The sequence below is a fragment of the Notothenia rossii genome (genome assembly GCF_949606895.1).
Source record: "Notothenia rossii genome assembly, chromosome: 9".
Lineage (NCBI taxonomy): Eukaryota > Metazoa > Chordata > Actinopteri > Perciformes > Nototheniidae > Notothenia > Notothenia rossii.
Window position 1 is genome coordinate 22048010 of NC_136907.1, and position 19764 is coordinate 22067773.

General features: G+C 40.1%; 1 protein-coding gene across 2 annotated transcripts; it reads right to left on the reverse strand.

Annotated features, from left to right (window-relative positions):
- Positions 1-2023: 2023 nt before the first annotated feature.
- Positions 2024-11287, reverse strand: spns3 (SPNS lysolipid transporter 3, sphingosine-1-phosphate (putative)). Of its 2 annotated transcripts, none has more exons than XM_079651227.1 (13): positions 11152-11287; positions 10263-10494; positions 10108-10173; positions 9721-9857; positions 7746-7897; positions 6674-6740; positions 6453-6595; positions 4078-4230; positions 3802-3991; positions 3049-3114; positions 2853-2951; positions 2567-2738; positions 2024-2302 (listed from the first exon to the last, which is right to left on the reverse strand). In XM_079651227.1, the coding sequence occupies exons 2-13, from the start codon at positions 10471-10473 to the stop codon at positions 2205-2207; spliced, it is 1554 nt and encodes a 517-aa protein (XP_079507353.1). In that variant the 5' UTR covers positions 10474-10494; positions 11152-11287; the 3' UTR covers positions 2024-2204. The 2 variants fall into 2 exon arrangements, with proteins under 2 accessions (XP_079507353.1, XP_079507352.1); XM_079651226.1 differs by having other exon boundaries at positions 2024-2305.
- Between the last annotated feature and the right edge of the window lie 8477 nt (positions 11288-19764).

Sequence of the window (19764 nt, forward strand, 5' to 3'; positions counted from 1 at the left end):
CAGCTAAGTTGAGACTAACACGCTGATAATGTAGCCTAAATATTGGATGACCTTTTAGCTGAAAGAGACAAGGGCAATGATCTCTGACCTTCTCAGCATGGTTAACTCCCAAAACAATGGGGACATGCATTGACTTGCAGCTGTGAGGATTTGCCAGGGGACATTATCTGCAGCAGCAACATGAACAGTTTAGGAAATTAAGTGACAAGCAGCTGTCATACTGGGGTATGTAAATATGTCCTGTTTGTCTGTTCTGTGTTAGTCTTTGACGAGAGCAGCCGAGCTTAAGATGATGAATGTTAACACCTATCGTGTTCCATGAACTCAGCAGAGGTCATTGACTCACAGTTTGGGTTTCAAGAAAAATGTAAAGCAAGTGTTATATGGAGTACAAGTGTCAGGGGTAGGCACTAATATAGTTGGTTTAACATCGTCACACATCATGGACAAAGTCTTTATCTTAAAAAAGGTGAAATAAACATAGTTAAGGCTGTGAAATGTAACTCCTCACTAAATGAGATGGTGTAAAAGATATCAGTTTGCTGTTTGCGGATGTATAAATACATGTATGCCACCATATCGATTTTAAGGTTTTCCACTTGTGCTGTATTTAGTTTGTAAAATTAAGTTGTTTATGGGTATGTTTATGATTAGATAGTGGTTAAAAACTAGTGAATTTACGTATTTTCCTACTTTTCTCCTTTTAAATACTTTGCATTTGAGCAGGCTTTATCATGTAGGTGAAGGTACAGTATATGTGTATGAGGCTTAAGATTCCAAGCTAAAACATTCACAACATACGAAATGGACATTTTATCTTTTGGATAATGTAAATTAATAATAGTCTTTATAGATTATGTTTATATGTTTAATATATAAATGTTCTAAAAAATCAAAACAACATATTTCCCAGGCTGTGTTTTAAAAGCATTTTTGTTTTCCAACAGGAATGCTAATTATTTAATAAATTAGTAACTATTGTTATTACGAGGAAGATCATTATACTTGATAGTGCACAGAGGGATATAAAGACCATTACAGTACATGTACATATAATGCACATGCTGCCTGGGCTGCTGCAAACATGCAGGCTTTTAGTGAACATCTGGCAAATCCATAATGGCTCACTAATGGAGACAAACTTGGATCTTCGTGGTAGCATGTGTTACAGCAGTGCAACAGTGTCATCTGGTGGACTCAAATAAACTGATGGGACAAAAAAAAGTATGTGTTTTAAATAAATAAAAACTCCTTACATTTTCCTCACAGTCTTGCCACTCTTAGAGTGTAGCAAGAGTGCAATTATGAAATGTTTTTCAATTTAGAATAAGTATACAGAATGGAAATCCTCCATCATTAACTCCATTATGTGCTTATGTTGTTGTCCCGCCTGATTCCCCTCTGGTCCTCATTAGGAGACAGCAGCTGCATGCTGCCTGGGACTTTCGAAGATGGACACGTTAATCTGATGATCCCCAGTATGGATACATGGACAAATACAGCTTATTCTACCTAGGGTGTATGGAGTCGTTTGAGCTGGAACTGGAGCCCAAACTTAAGAGAAGATGGTTGTCAGCAAAATTCAGTAGAATCATGAAGAAAATAAATACAAATGGATAATGATGTTACAAAAAACCGAACACATCCATTTTCAATGTCTGGCATCAGCATAACAATGCTCTTGGGGTTATAATTTGCAGAAAGCTTAAGGTTTATTTCACACTGTAATTATATACTGTCTAATGTAGTGGGAAAATATTCCTTTACTTTTCTGATGATGGAGCGTACGTAATTTATTGTTTCTTTTGGAAACTTCATCATAAAAACATACAAGGAGTTTCCCTTATATGATTTTTTTTATTGTAAAGGGATTTAAACAATTCTTATCAATTATAAAGTCAAATTTAAAAAATGTATTTTAAATCGAGGCTTTAAATATTTAGAAATCAAGTTAGCTAACCATCTAGCTAGGTGTCCAGCACAATAGATGGATGGATGGATAGTGGAAGAAGGAGACTGCTCATGAAAATATGAAACATTTATTGAAAAGTGAAAAACAACAATGACATGAGTGTCTTATGGTGTAAATTAACATGTTTACATTTCTTCTGTAATCTCTGTGGCTCTAACGTGACAAAAAAGAGAACTCTTCAATTCAACGCCAACAGTCTGTGTTGTTTACACCTCTAGTTTTTAACTTAAGCTTAAATACTTTGCGAGAAATTATCTTCATCGTTAGTTTTGTCCCCGTTGCTCAGTTCTATTGGGGGCTCAGATGAAGGATCCTGCGGTTCTCTTGGACCTGCTGGAAACATACAAACACAGACGACAACAAGTCTGTAAGTTACATTTACAAGTTGCATAACTGCGGAGGATTTGATCTAAAGTGCCTGAGGAACACTTTTTCTTAATAATTAATATAAAACTAATGCACATGAATGTTTTTAAGCAATTCTCCAAAGCGGGAAAGAATAGAAGAGTGTGTAGAGATTGTTTTTGTTTTAGCCATGATTGTGTTGTGTCACCGTTTATGGAGAGTAAAAGGACAGTAATACTTATTCATTACCTTCAACCAATTGTGCAGCTGCCTTTCTGTCTCCAATAATATAGAGAGAAGACAGAAAGAAAAACAGTCCTCCCAGGATCCCAACCACTGGGCAGACCAGGAGGCTGTACTTCAGACTGTGGAAGCTCCATTCAGGAGACACAGGTTTAGATTTGCTTAAAGCATCAGAGATCTATAGAACAAGGGGGAAGACAATGATGAACAGAAAAAGTGGTTTACTCAATTTCACAGAGGTACAATTAAGTTAAAAAGGACGTTTTCTGTGGCCAATTGAACTATTTCTCACCGCTCCTACTAGGAAAGGACTCCCAGCATCCCCCAGGAGATGACCGACAGAAATCTGGAGAGCCTCAGCTGTAGACCTTCTGGTTGGTATGACAACATACTGAAGTGAAAAGTGAAACACAAGACAACCTGTTTGCTTAAAGTTTTAGTAGACTGTTTCATGTTTTTATTTATCACACGTTATCTCTTTCACTCACCAGCAGTATATCTGCCATGACGGCCCAGTTCAGTGATATCAATATTTCACCAAAGAAAATGAAAACCTGAAATGAGACATTAAATCAGAGAGTAAGCAACTAATACAATAATATTTATGTAATTCATCATCACCCATCACAATCCCCTGTTTCCACTCCGACTGCTATTTATTTAATGTTTACTTTATTATTTCCCCCTTTTGTTTCTTTGTTTCTTTGTTTCTTTGTTCACACCATGTAAAGCGGCCTTGGGTCCCATGAAAGGCGCTATACAATTGCAATCTAATATTATTATTATTATTATTATAATAATTTCCACAATAAGAAGCTTGAATTTAGATTTTCCCCTTAAAATAGCTCATGTTTTAACAGATATTCTTCACAAGCTTATATTATATTTTCTAAAAGATGTAATTCCTATCAGATTGTAACTACATTTAAATGCTATCCTATTTCTTAAGGAGCATGTTGTCTGCATCACTTGTAGCTAAGAATGTTTTTCTTTTCTGAGGAACAAAAAAAACAACTAACTTTGTGGTGAAGCTGTTTAGATCTAGGCTTCATATTGACACTATTACCGGCCCTACTAATCCATCCATTTATCTATTTATTCTACTTACCCAGAGCTGGTGGCAGGGGCAGCAGATATGACACATTTTCTAAAGGTCCCACTCCATAACAACATTTTTCATTTCTCCTAATCTAAACTATACTTTGGCTAGTGGACACCAGCACATACAGGCATTCTCTTACGTAGGTGGCGGGAATGCTCGTTGATGCCACAAAGATGGTGATGAAGAGGCAGGGGGCTGCTCCCAGCAACCCTGATGAACAGATGAGTGGGTCTGACTTTGGGAACTTTTCCCTTAACCATCTAGATAAACCACTGCCAAGAATCCCTCCGAGAATGCCCGTCAACACAGTCACAGCACCGAAGATATAACTGTACAGAGAGCAGAGGCGCAAGGCGTTGTTACAACTCTGTATTCATTTGGAAGGGAAGGGGGTAAATGAAGAGTGATGCTGCACCTGTCTGTGGAGTCGCAGGGCTCTTCAACACACGCCGGTCGGAGTCCTTGACTGACCTGAGCTCTAGACAGAAAAGTAGGCATCCAGAAAGCCAGGGCTCCGGAAAGGAAGGCCGTAGCAGTCACTCCCAATGTTGACCACAAGTACGTTTTGCTAGTGTCAGAGAAGAAATACAAGGAGAATACAATCAAAACTTGCATCTCTGCATACAGTAGGTGGGTAAGGCTCAGAATAGGGAATGCTAATATTTTATTATAATTTTCTATCATACTTGTTTTAAACACCAATGAAGACATCATTATTTTGTCCGACAACTTGTTGTGTCTAATTGGTTTGAATCCTACTTAAAGGACAGAAACAACGTTGTTTCTATAGGTAAATACATATCTGAGTTGACAAATATGACACGTGGGGTACCTCAAGGCTCCATCTTGGGGCCCCTTCTCTTTAACATCTACATGCTATCACTGGCTCAGATAATGAAAAACAACAAAATAAGTTACCATACAGTAGCTATGCGGATGACACACAAATGTACATAACAATTTCACCAGGAGACTATTCTCAAATCAAAACACTGAGTAAGTGCATTGAACCAATCAATGACTGGATGTGTCAGAACGTTCTCCAATTAGACAAAGATAAAACTGAGGTAATGGTTTTTGGAGCCAAGGCAGAAAAGTTAGCGCTGAGCTTCAGCCTGCAATTTTCAAAACAACAGATAAAGCCATACATCTAGGTGTAGTCATGGACTCTGACCTGAGTTTAAACAGTCACATTAAAACAGTTACTAAATCACCTTTTTTCTTATTTTTTATTTAACCAGATAAAAGCATTGAGATAAAATCTCATTTTCAATGCTGACCTGGCCAAGAAGGCAGTAACGTTACACATAACACATAACACAAACATATAACATACAGAGAACATAACTAAGAAAACAGAAGACGAAAAATCAGTCACTGCATTGTGCACATTAGGACAGTAAGAAAGATACACTACTTATTACTGCAAGAGCAGCAGGTTGTAAGGACTTCAGACAACTTCAATTTAAAACATGCTATAGGGACAAGTGCCCTCAGTTTTAGGCTTTATTGAAGGTCATTCCAAGACCAAGGACCATAATAAAAAAGACTCATTTTTCCAGCCTCAGTCCGCACAGCAGGTACCTGGAACCGTATCCAGGCACTGGATCTGAGGTTGTAAGAGTCACAAACTGGGGCAAATCTGGCGCATTTGTAGAGTGGAAGCTTACCTAAAATGGCTTTATACATTAATAAAAATGAATGCTGCATCCTACGCATAGTAAATGAGGACCATCCAGTTGGGCTATACAGTTTGCAATGATGAGTCCTATAGGGTGCATTTGATATATAACGCTGTGCAGCATGGTAGAGTGGGTCAAGTTTTGCCAAAACAGTGGGACAGGCAAATCTATAAATGGTATCACTGTAGTTTTAAGAATATATCTAGGATTAAAAGGCTAATGTACAGATAGAATGACAGTGATAGATTTCAAAAATACTGCTGCTGGTTTACAAAGCTTTGAATGGTTTAGGCCCGATATACATGTCTGACCTACTGCTAAATTATGAACCATCCAGAACTCTCAGGTGTTCAGGGACTGGTCTGCTTTCTGTCCCCAGAGTCAGAACTAAACATGGAGAAGCAGCGTTCAGTTATTATGCTCCAAATATCTGGAACAAACTACCAGAAATCTGACGGTCCACTGCAACTCTCACTAGTTTTAAATCCAGGCTGAAGACTTTTCTTTTTGCCGTTGCTTTTAATTGAACTATTCACATCTTAAACTTTTATCCTTGTATTTTTTCTTTTAATGTTTATTTTATTATCTTTGCTTTTTAATGACTGCTTTTAAATGCCATTTTCTTAATCTCTTTCATTTTTGTAAAGCACTTTGAATTGTCTTGTGTTGAAAGGTGCTATATAAATAAACTTGCCTTGAGTTGCCTTTCTGAACCTGTGCTGTTTGTTTTGACATTAGGTCACACCACAATTGCTGTTCAAGCGGTTACTATGAGCCTTTGTTAATGCAACAATAAATCAAAACAGTGCTCTGCTCTTATGAGTTAACTGATAAATAAATTTACTTCTAGCCCTATCATCAGGCTGAGTTGAACATAATATGTCAAAGCAGTAGCCTGGATATGAGATGTTTTAGGGTATCAGTTTGCCCAATAGTATAGCAGGCAATTATTTAGGGAGCCGCCCCTGTATCTCTGGTCAACTTTAGGGACTTACTTAAATTATCAAACTGTAATACAGCACGATCAATACATTTAAGTGTTGCATTTCATCTTCTTTGCTTATATTCCCAATAAAATCTATAGAGGCTTCAAAAATATATGTCCTACTTTTTCAAAAGATACTTGACGTCCTCCAGGTACGAACTCTGCTCTGAGACTCCTTCGCCATGGGTTTCTGCAGCACCTCTGGGTGGATTAGGGCATAAGAAGACCAGCAAGAAAAGTCCAACTACACCCAAGATAGGAGTGATCTGATAACACAAAAGGTTGTAATATGATTCACTCTATATTTATCAGTGCTCAGCCAACATTAATTAAAATGTTCTTACCCTGAGAGCCCAGCGCCAGTCTCCTGTGAAAGAAGCAACACCTGCCCCTGTTATGTATCCAAGACCACTGAAAACACACAGAAGACCATTTTAGTGATCATGACGACATAAACAAGCTTGTCAACAGCTGTTTTAGGAATGTATGTCCAATATATCTTCTTATTATAAAATTAAATCCTTTTTTTTTAAATGGCAATGGTGTGAACTTTTTTCTTTATGACTAGTTGTCTAAGCCAGGCTTGGTTAAAAAGCAAGTATTACTGCAGGCTAAGACAGACTGTTATTTGTATATAATCAGCAAGATTATTTTGTCCAAACTTCCAACCTGTTTAACCTATCTGCATGGGTTACTGTGGTATTGAGGTAGTCGCCAAAAACCACGTAGCTACAATACGCTGGGAAAGCTAAGCTAAGCTTTCCAAATGCGTAAGCATTTACCCTCAAAACAATTGATCAATTACCGGTGTAGAACCTTATGGGCAGACGGGGCTACAGTGCAATATTAGTGGAAATCAGCAAAAAGTAAAAGCTAATTCTGTCCACAGTGTTGTCCTCTACAGCACTTTGCTTGTAGTAGCATGGATTCTGCAAAACATGGATTCTGAACAACACACCAGTATTTTTACCTTGCATAGCAGCTTGACATGATAAGACCTACGAGAAGCTAACATGCATAGTTTACATGAGTGTGACGACAGTACACAGGAAGACGACAACGGTGACTCCTTAAAAGGTTAAGGTCAAGAACATTTTCTTTCATTAAGCATGACATTGTGGAATTCTTTGAATATAAAGCGGTTCTTCATTATTTGACTTGAACATAGGTTAGGCATATTATGTGAAATGCTACTTAAGTACAATTAAAAACCAACATTCCGGGGGCCACTACAGAAAATTGCAGATAGACATTGATCATTATCCCGGAATTCAAGTAGACACAAGTGACACATAAAAAAACATTAACAATACAAAGTGCAGCCATATACAGGACTTTAACATCGCTTGCTAAAACATGGACAAAAAGCAGAATATATAAACACAATTGTGGACTGAGGTTGGGTCTTTTTCAAACCTTCCAACAGGGATAAAGATGTAGAAGATACAGATGATCATGCTCCGTTTAGTCCCAACAAAGAGATCAGCAATGATGGTGGGTGCAATGGTGGAGTAACTGGCCTCTCCTATCCCCACCATCCCACGCAACAGCATCAGAAGCCAGAAGTGCTAAAGACCCAAAATGACAAAGAAGCAATTTTAGAAGATTAGTACCAAACAGCACAAATATGTTCCAACAGTTTAACATACACCTTGCTTGAAGCTGGAAACCGTACAATCAATAATATTTATTCCTCAAAGTTTAAGAATAAATTATTCTTTGTAGTTAATGGGATAGTTTGGATGTTTTGAAGTGGCGTTGAATGAAAGCAGTCAAGGAGGGACCTAACTATAAAATCATAGAAGCAATGGTAGGAGATATTGTGATTTTAGAAGATCGAGCCCAAAGAGAGCGTACAGTATAGTATGGGCCGTAAATGTTGCCTTGAGGTACTCCACAGGTGGTGGGAGCAGACCAGGGTGGTATACTACGAAGCAGGATTTTCGCTTAGCTTAAAGTGATCAAGTCACATTACAGGAGAAAGGAAATACAGTTTAAACTGCCGTTGCAGGAAAGACGGCCGGCAAAAATCACAGACTGTGTGAACGTGAAATTGAATTGAATATCACCTCCCATCTTCAGCGCAATCTGACTATTATAACATTAGCGTTAAAAAAGCTTAATTAAATATCTGCCACAACATAAATAAGCGGATCAAAGTAACAGTACAGTCCGCGGCATATCACATCATAATGTATCATATATTTCCTTATCTGAGTCAGCTGAGCCGTATCTGGCCGTGCAACACTTACAGTGTCACATACTGTATGCAGAAGTATTATTTTAAGCAACACATTAAGTTGAAGAAACAACCGAGTCAAATGTAATTAAAGTCAGATCGTGTCTCTGGGCAGTGATATCATAAACCTGTTAATGTACGCATTGAAACACTTTTTCTTTTACCAGCTGTATTCACCTTGCAGGTGCAGCTATGTGGCTTTTATCCTGGATAAAGTGTTTGAGTCATGGATGTTTAAAGTTGAACTTCTTCATATGTCTAATATTATAGTTGACTTTTCATTCAGGAAGTATGAAGCTGCGCTGTCAGTATGCTTCTCCATGTTTGTGATTGGTCGAATGCTCCAAATGATACCACCCCTTTCATGTGAACGCGCACCTAACTAGATAGGGCACGGCTGGCTTGAGCGATCCACTTGATAACCCGTGTCGTTGTACCGTTTAGCGAGAGCGCGTGTGTTTTGGATTAGGCCAACCGGCTAACTCAAACATATCCAGGTTAGGTTGAACCAGCTTCGTAGTACAGGCCCCAGGAGGAAATGTTTGCAGTGTTGACAATAACAGGTTGGTTTATTAAGTAGAAACCTGGAAACTGGCGCTGCAATTTCTCGAGAATATAATTGTTAACTGTATAGAAGACTGTGCTAGTCCAGGAGAATTAGAATTTGGATGACCATTTTAGTTTTCACTTCATTTCACTGTAAATTGCATGCAATGATGAGCTGTTTTGTTTTGGTTTAATTTTGTTTGTTTTTGTTTTAATTTTGTTGTATGTATGTTTATGTATGTTTTGAGTGTGTGAGGACCCCAGGAAGAATAGCCAATGCTCATGCTAGTGCTAATGGGGATCCTAATAAAGACCAAAAAAAAAAGTATGGCTCATTACCAGAGTCAAGAAACTGCATTAGATCATAAAGAAGCAGTTCATCTAGATTTAGTTTCAAATACAACAAAGTTCTTCTTAACATACAACAATATTTTTGTTTCCTGACTCACTGATATACAGGGGCATTCTATCTAAGGAGTAAGTGCATGATGAGGTTAAATGAAAGAGGAAGACATTTAAACTACTAGCTGCAAGTTACATCTTGTGATCTTGTTGCTTTGTATTTCTTGTGAAGTGTATGTGGCGACACCTCATTTTATCACTCACCGACTCAGTGACAAAAGAGCTGCCGGCTGCTGTCACAAGCCAGACAATCAAACCACCAATCATGATGTATTTCCTGTTGTAACGGTCTCCAAGGTAGCCAAAGAAAGGGGCCAGAAGCAAGAAACTGCAGATGAAAACTGTAAGTACATTAATAAGAATGAATTCCTCTTATATTGTATTAACTTGACTCCTTAACCAATTGACTTTTCTTCTTTAGAAACCAAAACGTGTGTATGTAATGTTATATTTATGTCACGCAATAACCAACAGTTCTCTGAAATGCATTTACAGCACATGTTTCATAACTTAATGTTAAGTAATGCAGGGCCAAATAGGGACATTCCAAACATGGGTGCATGTGTAAGAGTGTTTTCTGCACCCTCATACCTGTTTGTATGAGTGCAGCTGTACCATCATTTATACCAAAAAATTTCTGAATGTCGGGAAGGACACCTATAGGACACAACAAACATTATATTTAGGCCAACCAACATAGAAACAGTTAATGGTGTTTGTTAAAAGGCAACAACAGGTCAACTTACCTGCTATTGTGTACCGCTCTGTGTAGTTGAGCAAGTTGATGTAGCAAAGTACAGCCACAGCTATATAGGAGCGCCTCTGTGATATGGCTGGTTCCTCCGTTTCCTCTGCCTTTGGTGTGAGGGATGAAAGACTGTTCACAAAAGAGCCATAATGAAGACCAGAGCCGGAGCCCAGGCTCCATCGAGGTATTCGACTGTCCTGTGGCTCCATAGTGAGCAGCTTTTTCTTATCCTGGAATTGGAGAATGTGTGACTTAGTTTTAGAAAATAATTTACCCTCATTCTCGCCAAATATGATAATGTTGCAGTGTGTGTACAATAGTTTCTAAACCAGTCTTATTAGACAATTCAATAAAGATCAGTAACAGGAATGAGCACTACTCTCTTTAGGAAAGGGAAAATAGACGTGTTTCTGTTTCAAGTGAATACAAATTACATTAATGTAGTTTGGGGGAAATCAGTTAATGTGGTTTGTAGAAACACTTTAGAAATAGTAATTGTTACACAAAAAATGATGGGAACACAATTACAATACTGTGTAAGAGTACGTTTTGTAACTATGTCAAAATGTCAGAAAATAGAGAAGGAGTTGTTACAACACTATAGAGCAGTAGATGGTGTGATTATGAGTTTAGACGTTGTCATATGTTCGGGGAAATAGTTAACAATGTACTAATCCAATAAAATACTGTACATGCATAGTTCAGATCATAAAATAACAACATAATACATGCAGAAATATAAGAATTTAAGTGGATAATTTCACAAGTGGTGTGAGAAGCCCTAATGCATTCTGCTCCAGTTAGGGTTGATGCAGAGTTATCCAATACACTATAGTGCATTGAAATATTTTCTCTAAACAACAAAAGAAGAAAAAAGATGCACCCACCTTTTTGTTGACGATGTCCTGTTTATGTTATTTTTCTCAGTTCATTCCATGTTTGCAGTTGTAAGAGCACAGTGTTGCTCCTTGTGTGACTCTCAGGCTCGTAGAATCTAACAGAGGTCTCAGCTCTAACATGCCTCAAGACATATTAGGTTAGTGAAGGGACCAGCCCACTCTGTGTTGGTCATATGCTTTCACACAGTATACTTCACTGTGATGCAATGCTGTAAACAAGCCAAATATTTTCATTTTGTCTCTGCTTTTCTCATTCTTTCTAATAATAAGTGGGAAATTAAACAATTGGCACAAGAAACACATGAGTCAGGTTCATATGTGACTGGCCTGAGTCATTGATGAGTTTGAACTGCTTTAAACACACAACTCACAACAGAAGGGCAAAAATGCTGATGTTTATGTGGGTGTCAGGTGGTCAGCTATTAAAAAAATGAATGCATTGTGACTTTCATCAGTGGTTGCAATTCTGTCCGTGACCAACACGTTGTCACTATTTGTGGAAAGCAAATGGTAAAAACACACTAGTGTACAACACTTACAAACAGTCATTCAAACACACATTAATCATTTGTAGTCATTGTAGTGAGTGCACACATCATAATTACTTTAAAGTTAAGATTTCTGATTTACATTTGTAAAAAAATAAGCCCTGATAGTCATGTCACAATCTGTCTGTGTTGTGTTTTGTCTTGTCTGAGGCTGCAGTCGAATAGTCCATTTAGCTTAGGAACCTTCCTAACCGAGTGAAATGACCCAGAAGTCCCTCAGTGGCAGCCATGATAAGTTCCATTTGAATTCTCTAGAATGATAGGAAAGGAGGTTTCAAACTTCCTTTATAACCTCCTTTAGCTTGGGAACCACTGGACCTCCCTAACCGAAAGGAGAGGAGAAAATGCTGCCCCACAACTCCTTGCAGCCGCAGCATTTGACGTCATACAACAGTCGGCCATTCACGGACACAAACGATTATGACGGAGAAATTAAATCATGAAAGTTACGGTGCTTATTAAGCATTTTAAAACGTATGTGGTAAGATGCCAAAGTGCTTTGTTTTGAACGTTCATCAGTATTATAATCAAAAAGAGAAATATGAACCTTAGTTTTTACTGAAATGATCAAATAAAGTCAACATTTCACTGAGCTGTGTGGGGTTTGTTCAACTTTTAAAAGATGTTTGAATGGTGATATACACAGTGATGGTGTTAAAGACTAACGTTTATAATAAATACATTTGTATTGATTTTAAGATCATACAATCATACGTATTGGGATCATTTGTATTAATGTGGACTGGAGGGAGAGGGTGATGAGCATAAGTTTTACTTTTTTATTTCAATTCAACTTTGGTCATGAAGAATATGTTTCTCTGTTGTTCATAAAGCATAAAGCAACACCATCAGAGCACGGTGCAGTCTCTAGATGAGTCCGTCGTTCTTATTATACATCCATGTTGTAGTCCGCTGTATAGAAAACTGTAGTTTCCATAGTTTCCCCACAGCAGCAGACGCACAAAATGACGTCCGCTGGCGCATCATAAACACATCGGATAGTGAAAGTGCATTCTGATCCTCTAAAGTACAGCAGTCTCTTCTCCTAAATCCTTTTGAATTCTCCTATCCACTATCCCTTAAACCCGTGACGTTTCACTCAGAGGTCAAGGAATAGGAGATAGGGTTAGAACTTAGGAGCTGATTTTTAAACTATCTGAACGCAACCTAGATCTGTCTTTGGTTTCCTGTCTGTGTGTTCCCTCCTACCTGATTTCCTGATTGTGTTCACCTGGTGCCCCTGTGTTTTCTCCTCCCTCCTCACCTGTCTCTTATTTCTTTGATTAGTCCTGTGTGCATTTAGGTTCGTTTTTTCCTGTTAGTCTTTGTGAGATCCTTGTTTGTTAAAGTTAAAGCCTTTTATTGTCATTATACACAGAGTATAACGAGATTCAGAGTGCAACTCTGTCCCGGTGTGCAAAAAATACAAACACATACATAACACTAAAAAACACGGCAATAGGACAGACAACATAAACAATCATACGGGGGAATGAATAGTTAAACATATTGATATAAAAATAGTATATCAAGTGCATTAAAAGTGTGTGTATGTGTGAGAATGGTTACGGTTATTGCATTATGTGTGGTGGTTAAGCAGCCTGACGGCCCAGGGGTAGAAACTGTTTTTGAGTCTGTTTGTCCGTGACTTGAAGCTCCTGTATCTTCTCCCAGAAGGCAGGAGAGAGAACAGTCTGTGACCTGGGTGAGAGCTGTCCTTTATGCCCAACTCTGTTGCGGCAGCGGGAGGTGGAGATGTGTTCCAGAGAGGCCAGGGGGCAGCCGATGGTTTTCTCTGCCATCCTGATCACTCTCTGCAGGGCTTTCTTGTCTGCAGCTAAGCATCCTGCATCCCACCCGAGATGGAGTATGACAGCATGCTCTCGATGGTCGCTTGGTAGAAGGAAACCAGCAGCTTCTTGTTCAGTCGGTTTCTCCGAAGCACCCTCAGGAAGTGTAGTCGCTGCTGGGCCTTCTTAACTGCTGCAGTGATGTGTGCTGTCCAGCTGAGGCTCTCTGAAATGTGAACCCCCAGGAACTTAAAGGTGGAGACCCTCTCTACTCTCTCCATTGAGGTGAAGGGGGGCGTGTTCTGGACGGTGCTTTCTGAAGTCTATGATGATTTATTTTGTTTTGCTTGTGTTCAGATGTAGGTTGTTAGCTGAACACCACGCAGACAGCTTCAGAATCTCATCTCTGTATGCCGACTCATCGTCTCCCTTATATATTTGGCCGACCACAGTGGTGTCATCTGCAAATTTGATAATGGAGTTGGAGGGGTGAATAGGAGAGCAGTCGCGTGTGGAGAGAGTGTAGAGTTGAGGGCTCAGCACGCAGCCCTGCGGGGAGCCAGTGCTGAGGGTGCGGGTGGAGGAGCAATAAGGGCCTATTTTCACTGTCTGAGGACAGTCTGTAAGGAAATTATTAATCCAGGCGCATAAGATGGAGGGGAAACCTAGGCTTGACAGTTTTTCCACTAGTATGTCAGGTATGATGGTGTTGTCTTTGACTGTGTTCATGGGGTAGTGTTCTGTTTGTGACTATTTAACCTTGGAATAAAGACATTTTCTGTGAAATCTGCATTTGGGTCCTGCCTGCTTCACTCAACCCTGACAGAAGGATCTCACCAAGAATGGACCCAGCAGACAGCCTGTACGAGGTGAAGTACAATTTAACTTGCCTTAAGAATGACTTTCGATATGCCTCCAGTAGTGAAGAGAGGCAGTCAATTATCTCTACGGCACGCCAAGAAGTAACCTCAAGGCCCTGGTTAAGGGAGTTTCTACCCGAGTGGGTGGAGGACTTTTTTGGTAGCTTTGAGGTCAAACCTGTATACTGGCATGCTAGCCCCCTGCCTCCCAATTCCCAACCTGACACCATACGTCTCGGTGTGTTCTGTCTGGAGTCAGCCCCTGCTTCTTCCTCATTTCCTGCTCATGTCCAGGATCCGTTATCTCCCCAGCAGCCATGGTTCCAGCACCAGTTCTGGCACCAGCAGCCATGGTTCCGGCCCCAGCAGCCATGGTTCCGGCTCCAGTTTCGGCTCCAGTACTGGCTCCCCGGCCGTCGCCAGCCCCCCGTGTCATGTCAGTAGTTCGGCCCACTCCAGCCCCTCGTGTCCTGTCGACGTTCCGGCCCACTCCAGCTCCTCGTCACCTTTTGGCTCTCCGGCCGACGCCAGCTCCCTGTGTCCTGTCGACGTACCGGCCGACTCCAGCACCTCGTCTCATTTTGGCTCTCTGGCCGACGCCAGCTCCCCGTGTCCTGTCGCCGTTCCGGCTGACTCCAGCTCCCCGTGTCCTGTCGGCGTACCAACCGATACAAGTCCCCTCTCAAGTCACCTCTCAAGTTCCCTTTCGAGATGACTCTCAAGTTCCTTCTCGAGTCCACTCTCAACTCACCTCTCGAGTTCCCTCTCGAGTCCCCTCTCAAGTCCTCTCTCAAGTCCCTTCTCGAGTCCCCTCTCAAGTCACCTCTCGAGTCCCCTCTCAAGTCTCTTCTCGAGTTCCCTCTCAAGTCCCTTTCCAAGTCTCCTCTCGAGTCCCTTTCCAAGTCCCCTCTCGAGTCCCCTCTCGAGTCCCCTCTTGAGTTCCCTCTCGAGCCCTCTCTCGAGTCCCTTCTCGAGTTCCCTCTCGAGTCTCCTTTCAAGTCACTTCTTCCCTAGTTTTGGGTCCTGCCTGCTTCACTCAACCCTGAAAAGTCATCAATTAGTTAGTCCGTTTATTTCATTCTTATTTAACATCCAAGTGTTTTTCCCAAGTACAATGATAACCTCATACTTATATACTTTTTTCGTATTTTTTGTAAATAAAAGCACTTAAATCTACTTTGCGACTCAAACTATCTTATTAATTTATTTCTTAGATATTTGAACCACATTTTTTGTAGCACTGCTGTTGAAGCAGGAATTGTTCATATATTTTGATTGTGAAATTGAGATCTTGCCTAGGATACTGGGATAATAGTATAAAAGTGCAAATATTTTAGAAATCGAGAACGTATGATTAAAAGGTGGTACTGCCAAAATAACATTTAAAAAGTGTGTGCCGTATGCACATGAATGCTCTAATAGCATGCATATGTTTGTTGTTAATTTGTTATGTTGCAGCAAAACTGAAACAAACACAGCAGGAGATCCTTGTTGTTGACATGTTCTTCACTGTTTTCAGCTTTTTAAAGTTATTTTTTCGAACATCTGGTTACCTGTGAAAATCAATGCTTAACAGCACATTGTTAAATAAATCCTTCTGTCTCAATAACTGACCCACAACAGTCCTAAAAAAGGGACAGACCCTTTAGCCAAGGCACAGGTTGCACTCTGTAAGCTGTTTAAGCCTTACTAGATCAAATATAACAAACTCTGCGAAAAATACCAGAGATATAGTCTCTGGCTGTTACACCGTGTGCACATGCTGCTTGAAAAGATATTTATACAATATACTAACATACTTCCTCCTTCACTCATGAGATCATTTCTCAACTTCAAATGAAGAAGTAACCAGTGTTAGTTTTAAATGAAAGCATGGCAATCATGAATCATTTGTGAAACTAAAGATAAATGTAGTCAAATATGTGTTTGTATGAAATTAGAATATACATGTGTATGCATAATGTTGGGGAAATATTTTCCAAGGCCCATAACTTTGACGAAGTTTATACAGTTTATATATACAGTCTATGGTTTATACATATAGGGGTCGGCAACCCCTGGCACGCGTGCCAGCATTGGCACGCGGCACCGTAAACAGTGGCACACTAGGAATAAGTGGAATAAGTGTGCAAAAATATTTAAATTGTATTTTCGGATCCTGAACGAGACCGCAGCCAGAGCGCGTCTCCCCGTTACCTGCAGAAGGAAGCCATGCAAGCAACGCAGCCCCGCTCTCTTTAACTCCAGGTGACATTCTGCCGCTTTCCTCCGTAGTTCAGTGGTGATCGTTAAACCACGGAGGAAAGCACTTCACTAATTGCAGTACCCATAAGGAGCTGTACAAATGCCGCAGTTTTTGCGCGGCTGTGTATTTAGTTGAAAGCCCAGTGGCGATCTGCTCATCTCTCATCGACATAATATGCTACAAAGGGGCGGACTGGCCATCTGTGTGTTGAACTTTCCTGTCGGCTCCCAGACCGTAGTCGAGGAGGGCAGAAGCAACAAGCTTCAGGTTCAATAACCCACTTTAGAGAGAGGCGAGCTCTTCTTGGGAAGCCGTTGCATTTATTTAGCTGTTCTTCTGTTTCACAAAATACATCACAGACCTCTGTTTTTCTGCTTCCTCGTTTCACTTCCAGAAACATACACACGTTCTCTCCATAGGTTCTCTCACTGTCGCTCTACCATCCACAAACACACATGCACAAGCCACACCCCTCTCTCTCTCTCTCTTAAAGGGAAAGCGATCTCACCTCACTCTGCAGGCATGACCCTAATAGCATGTTCTGGAGAATCACAGAACGGACGATCGTCCTTATTATTATGCCGTTTAAACCAATGATTTAAATGTGTTTGTTAAATTCGGCATCATGTGAGTTGCGAGCGTCAAGCTCCTCAACCCCCCCCGTCGATAATTCTCGATCGTTGGCACGCTGATAACAATTATTTTTTAAAATGGCACTTCATATCAAAAAGGTTGCCGACCCCTGGTTTATACTGACCTCACTGAGCACAGGCACCTGTAGCCTTGGCTGCTGTGCTCTCAGTGTTTTGATTCCCTGTTCCTGCCTGTTGGCGTCCGCTGATAGAGGTGTTATCATTCTATCTTGTTATGCACAATGTTGATTATTCTCTGAGAACTAGCTAAATACATGGGTCTGGGTTAGAGTTCTTCAGAATTGGTTTGGCATCTCAACCTGTGTCAACTCGTGGCTCATGACATGTCTTGTGAATTCCCTGGCCGAAGCTCCAAATAAAACGTCAGGGTTTGCCATCAAAGCTCCAGCTCTCCTCGTGTCTCTCCTGTTTCCAATTGCTTCAGAAGTTTCCCCAACAGATATGACCATTTCATACAAACAAACATTTGACTTATATGCATGTGTTTATTTATTTTACTTTTACAACTGTTGTTTCCTTTGTACGCACTTTAGAAGGGTATCTCACATGCGGTGTGAAAAGTTGTGATGTATTAGAAAGAACAATTGAGCTGTTAAAGCTTTAGAAACAAACTCAGTCAGACAGACAGTGGCAGTTTCTACACAGACCCTCACTATAATATATATATATAGCGTGTTGTCACTTCCGGTTGTTATCATCTCAGGTATCCTGTGTGCCTGTTCTGCAGCTGATAGCTTATATTATCTTAAATCGATCATTTTAAAATTCTTGATCACGGGAACTACCTGACGTTGTAATCAAATGTTACTACATCTTAAGCACTCACAACTCTCCTTCCAGGGTTCTTTCAGGTTTCGCCAACTCAAATTTAAGACCTTTTTAAGACCACTTTGAATAGAATTTAAGACCTATTTCTCGGCAATAAAGTATGAAGGAAAATTGCTATGAAAGAAGAAATACGTCCCATGATTACTTACAAAGTAAATGTATTCATGTTCAACCTAAGAACAATGACTGAACATAACAGCTAACAGTAGAGAACTGTGTTAGCGTGTTAGACAAAAAGTGTGTATGTGTTTGTGTCTGTGTGTGCTTGAGTGTGTGTTAGGGCTTTGCAATTAATCGTATTTTAATCGCAATTACGATTTTGGCCAGCCACAATTACGAAAACAACATAATCGAAAAAAACGATTATTTTGCTTTGCTAGGTTGTGACAGTGCACTGCAACATATTTGATCTAATTAATTTTAGTCTAATTTATTTATCATATTTATATATGTTAAGTAGCTTGTGGAAGTGCGCTCCAAAATATTTGTTGATCTTGTTTATAGGTATTTATTATTTTGATATTATTTATTTAAATGTATCATTTATTTAATGAATTTTTGTATTGGTTTTTCAGTTGAATGATACGTTCAGGGTAATCAACAGTTAAAAAGATACAGTTCAAATTATTATTTGTTTTAAAGTTCAATAAATTGATGTTTTCAAAGTCAATGAATAATCGTATTTAATAATCATGATATTAATTATTGACCAACATAATCGTGATTATTGCCATAATCGAGCAGCCATTGTGTGTGTGTGTGTGTGTGTGTGTGTGTGTGTGTGTGTGTGTGTGTGTGTGTGTGTGTGTGTGTGTGTGTGTGTGTGTGTGTGTGTGTGTGTGTGTGTGTGTGTGTGTGTGTGTGTGTGTGGGGGGGGGGGGGGGGGTGGGTGGGTGGGTGTGTGTGTGAGAGAGAAAAAGAGAGTGTGACAAGAGCTATATTCAGAGCTCTGATGGCAGTTTAACACTGAAGGTTGCTTTAAATCACGTGACATATGACGTCCGAAGCAGCAACTGCTTCAAATCACGTGACATGTGACGTCCGAACCAGCAACTGCTTCATTTCCTGAATGAATCAACTCACTGGTTCGCGGTCCAATCCAAGCCCCAGGAAGTGCGCCGGACTCAGATGAAAATATTTGTGGTGGCCAAACGGCGGTACTACACTTCCGTTTGGTTGCCAGGCCAGGAAACACTTTTTCCCATTGACTTACATGGGGAAAGAGTGGTCTGTAAATCGTTGGATAATTTTTTTTAAACTAAATAAACTACCCAGTATGAACACTTGTATAGCCCTTATTAAAAAAATTCGTTCCTCAAGTTGTAATAATGTGCTAATAACGTTATTCTGAGAGTTATTTCCCTCTGCATTATGAACGCGCATCTAACCCACGGGACCACGCCGCCCGGCACGTTCATGTTACGTGTCCCGACCAATCAGAGGACACTGTGCTCACAGGGAGGGTGGGGGCTGGAGCTATTGGAGCTACAACGAGCCGTTAAAGGCAGAGAGTGAAATTCAGTGAATACACGTAGTTTACAGAGATGCTGTTTGAGAAACCAATGTGAGTTGCGTTTATCTTTACCCATGGATGCACAATAAGAACGGACCCATATCGTCTTACTGCCGTCCCACGGAGCTGTAATAATGGATATATTGCACATGTTTTCTGTAATT

Excerpts from the sequence above, each read along its gene's own strand:
- spns3 (XM_079651226.1), bottom strand. The coding sequence starts at position 10,473 with ATGGAGCCACAGGACAGTCGAATACCTCGATGGAGCCTGGGCTCCGGC. Across the intron at positions 10,174-10,262 it reads AGAGCGGTACACAATAGCAG|GTGTCCTTCCCGACATTCAG; the intron begins GTAAGTTGACCT and ends TGTGTCCTATAG. Across the intron at positions 4,231-6,452 it reads GTCAAGTATCTTTTGAAAAA|CAAAACGTACTTGTGGTCAA; the intron begins GTAGGACATATA and ends CTCTGACACTAG.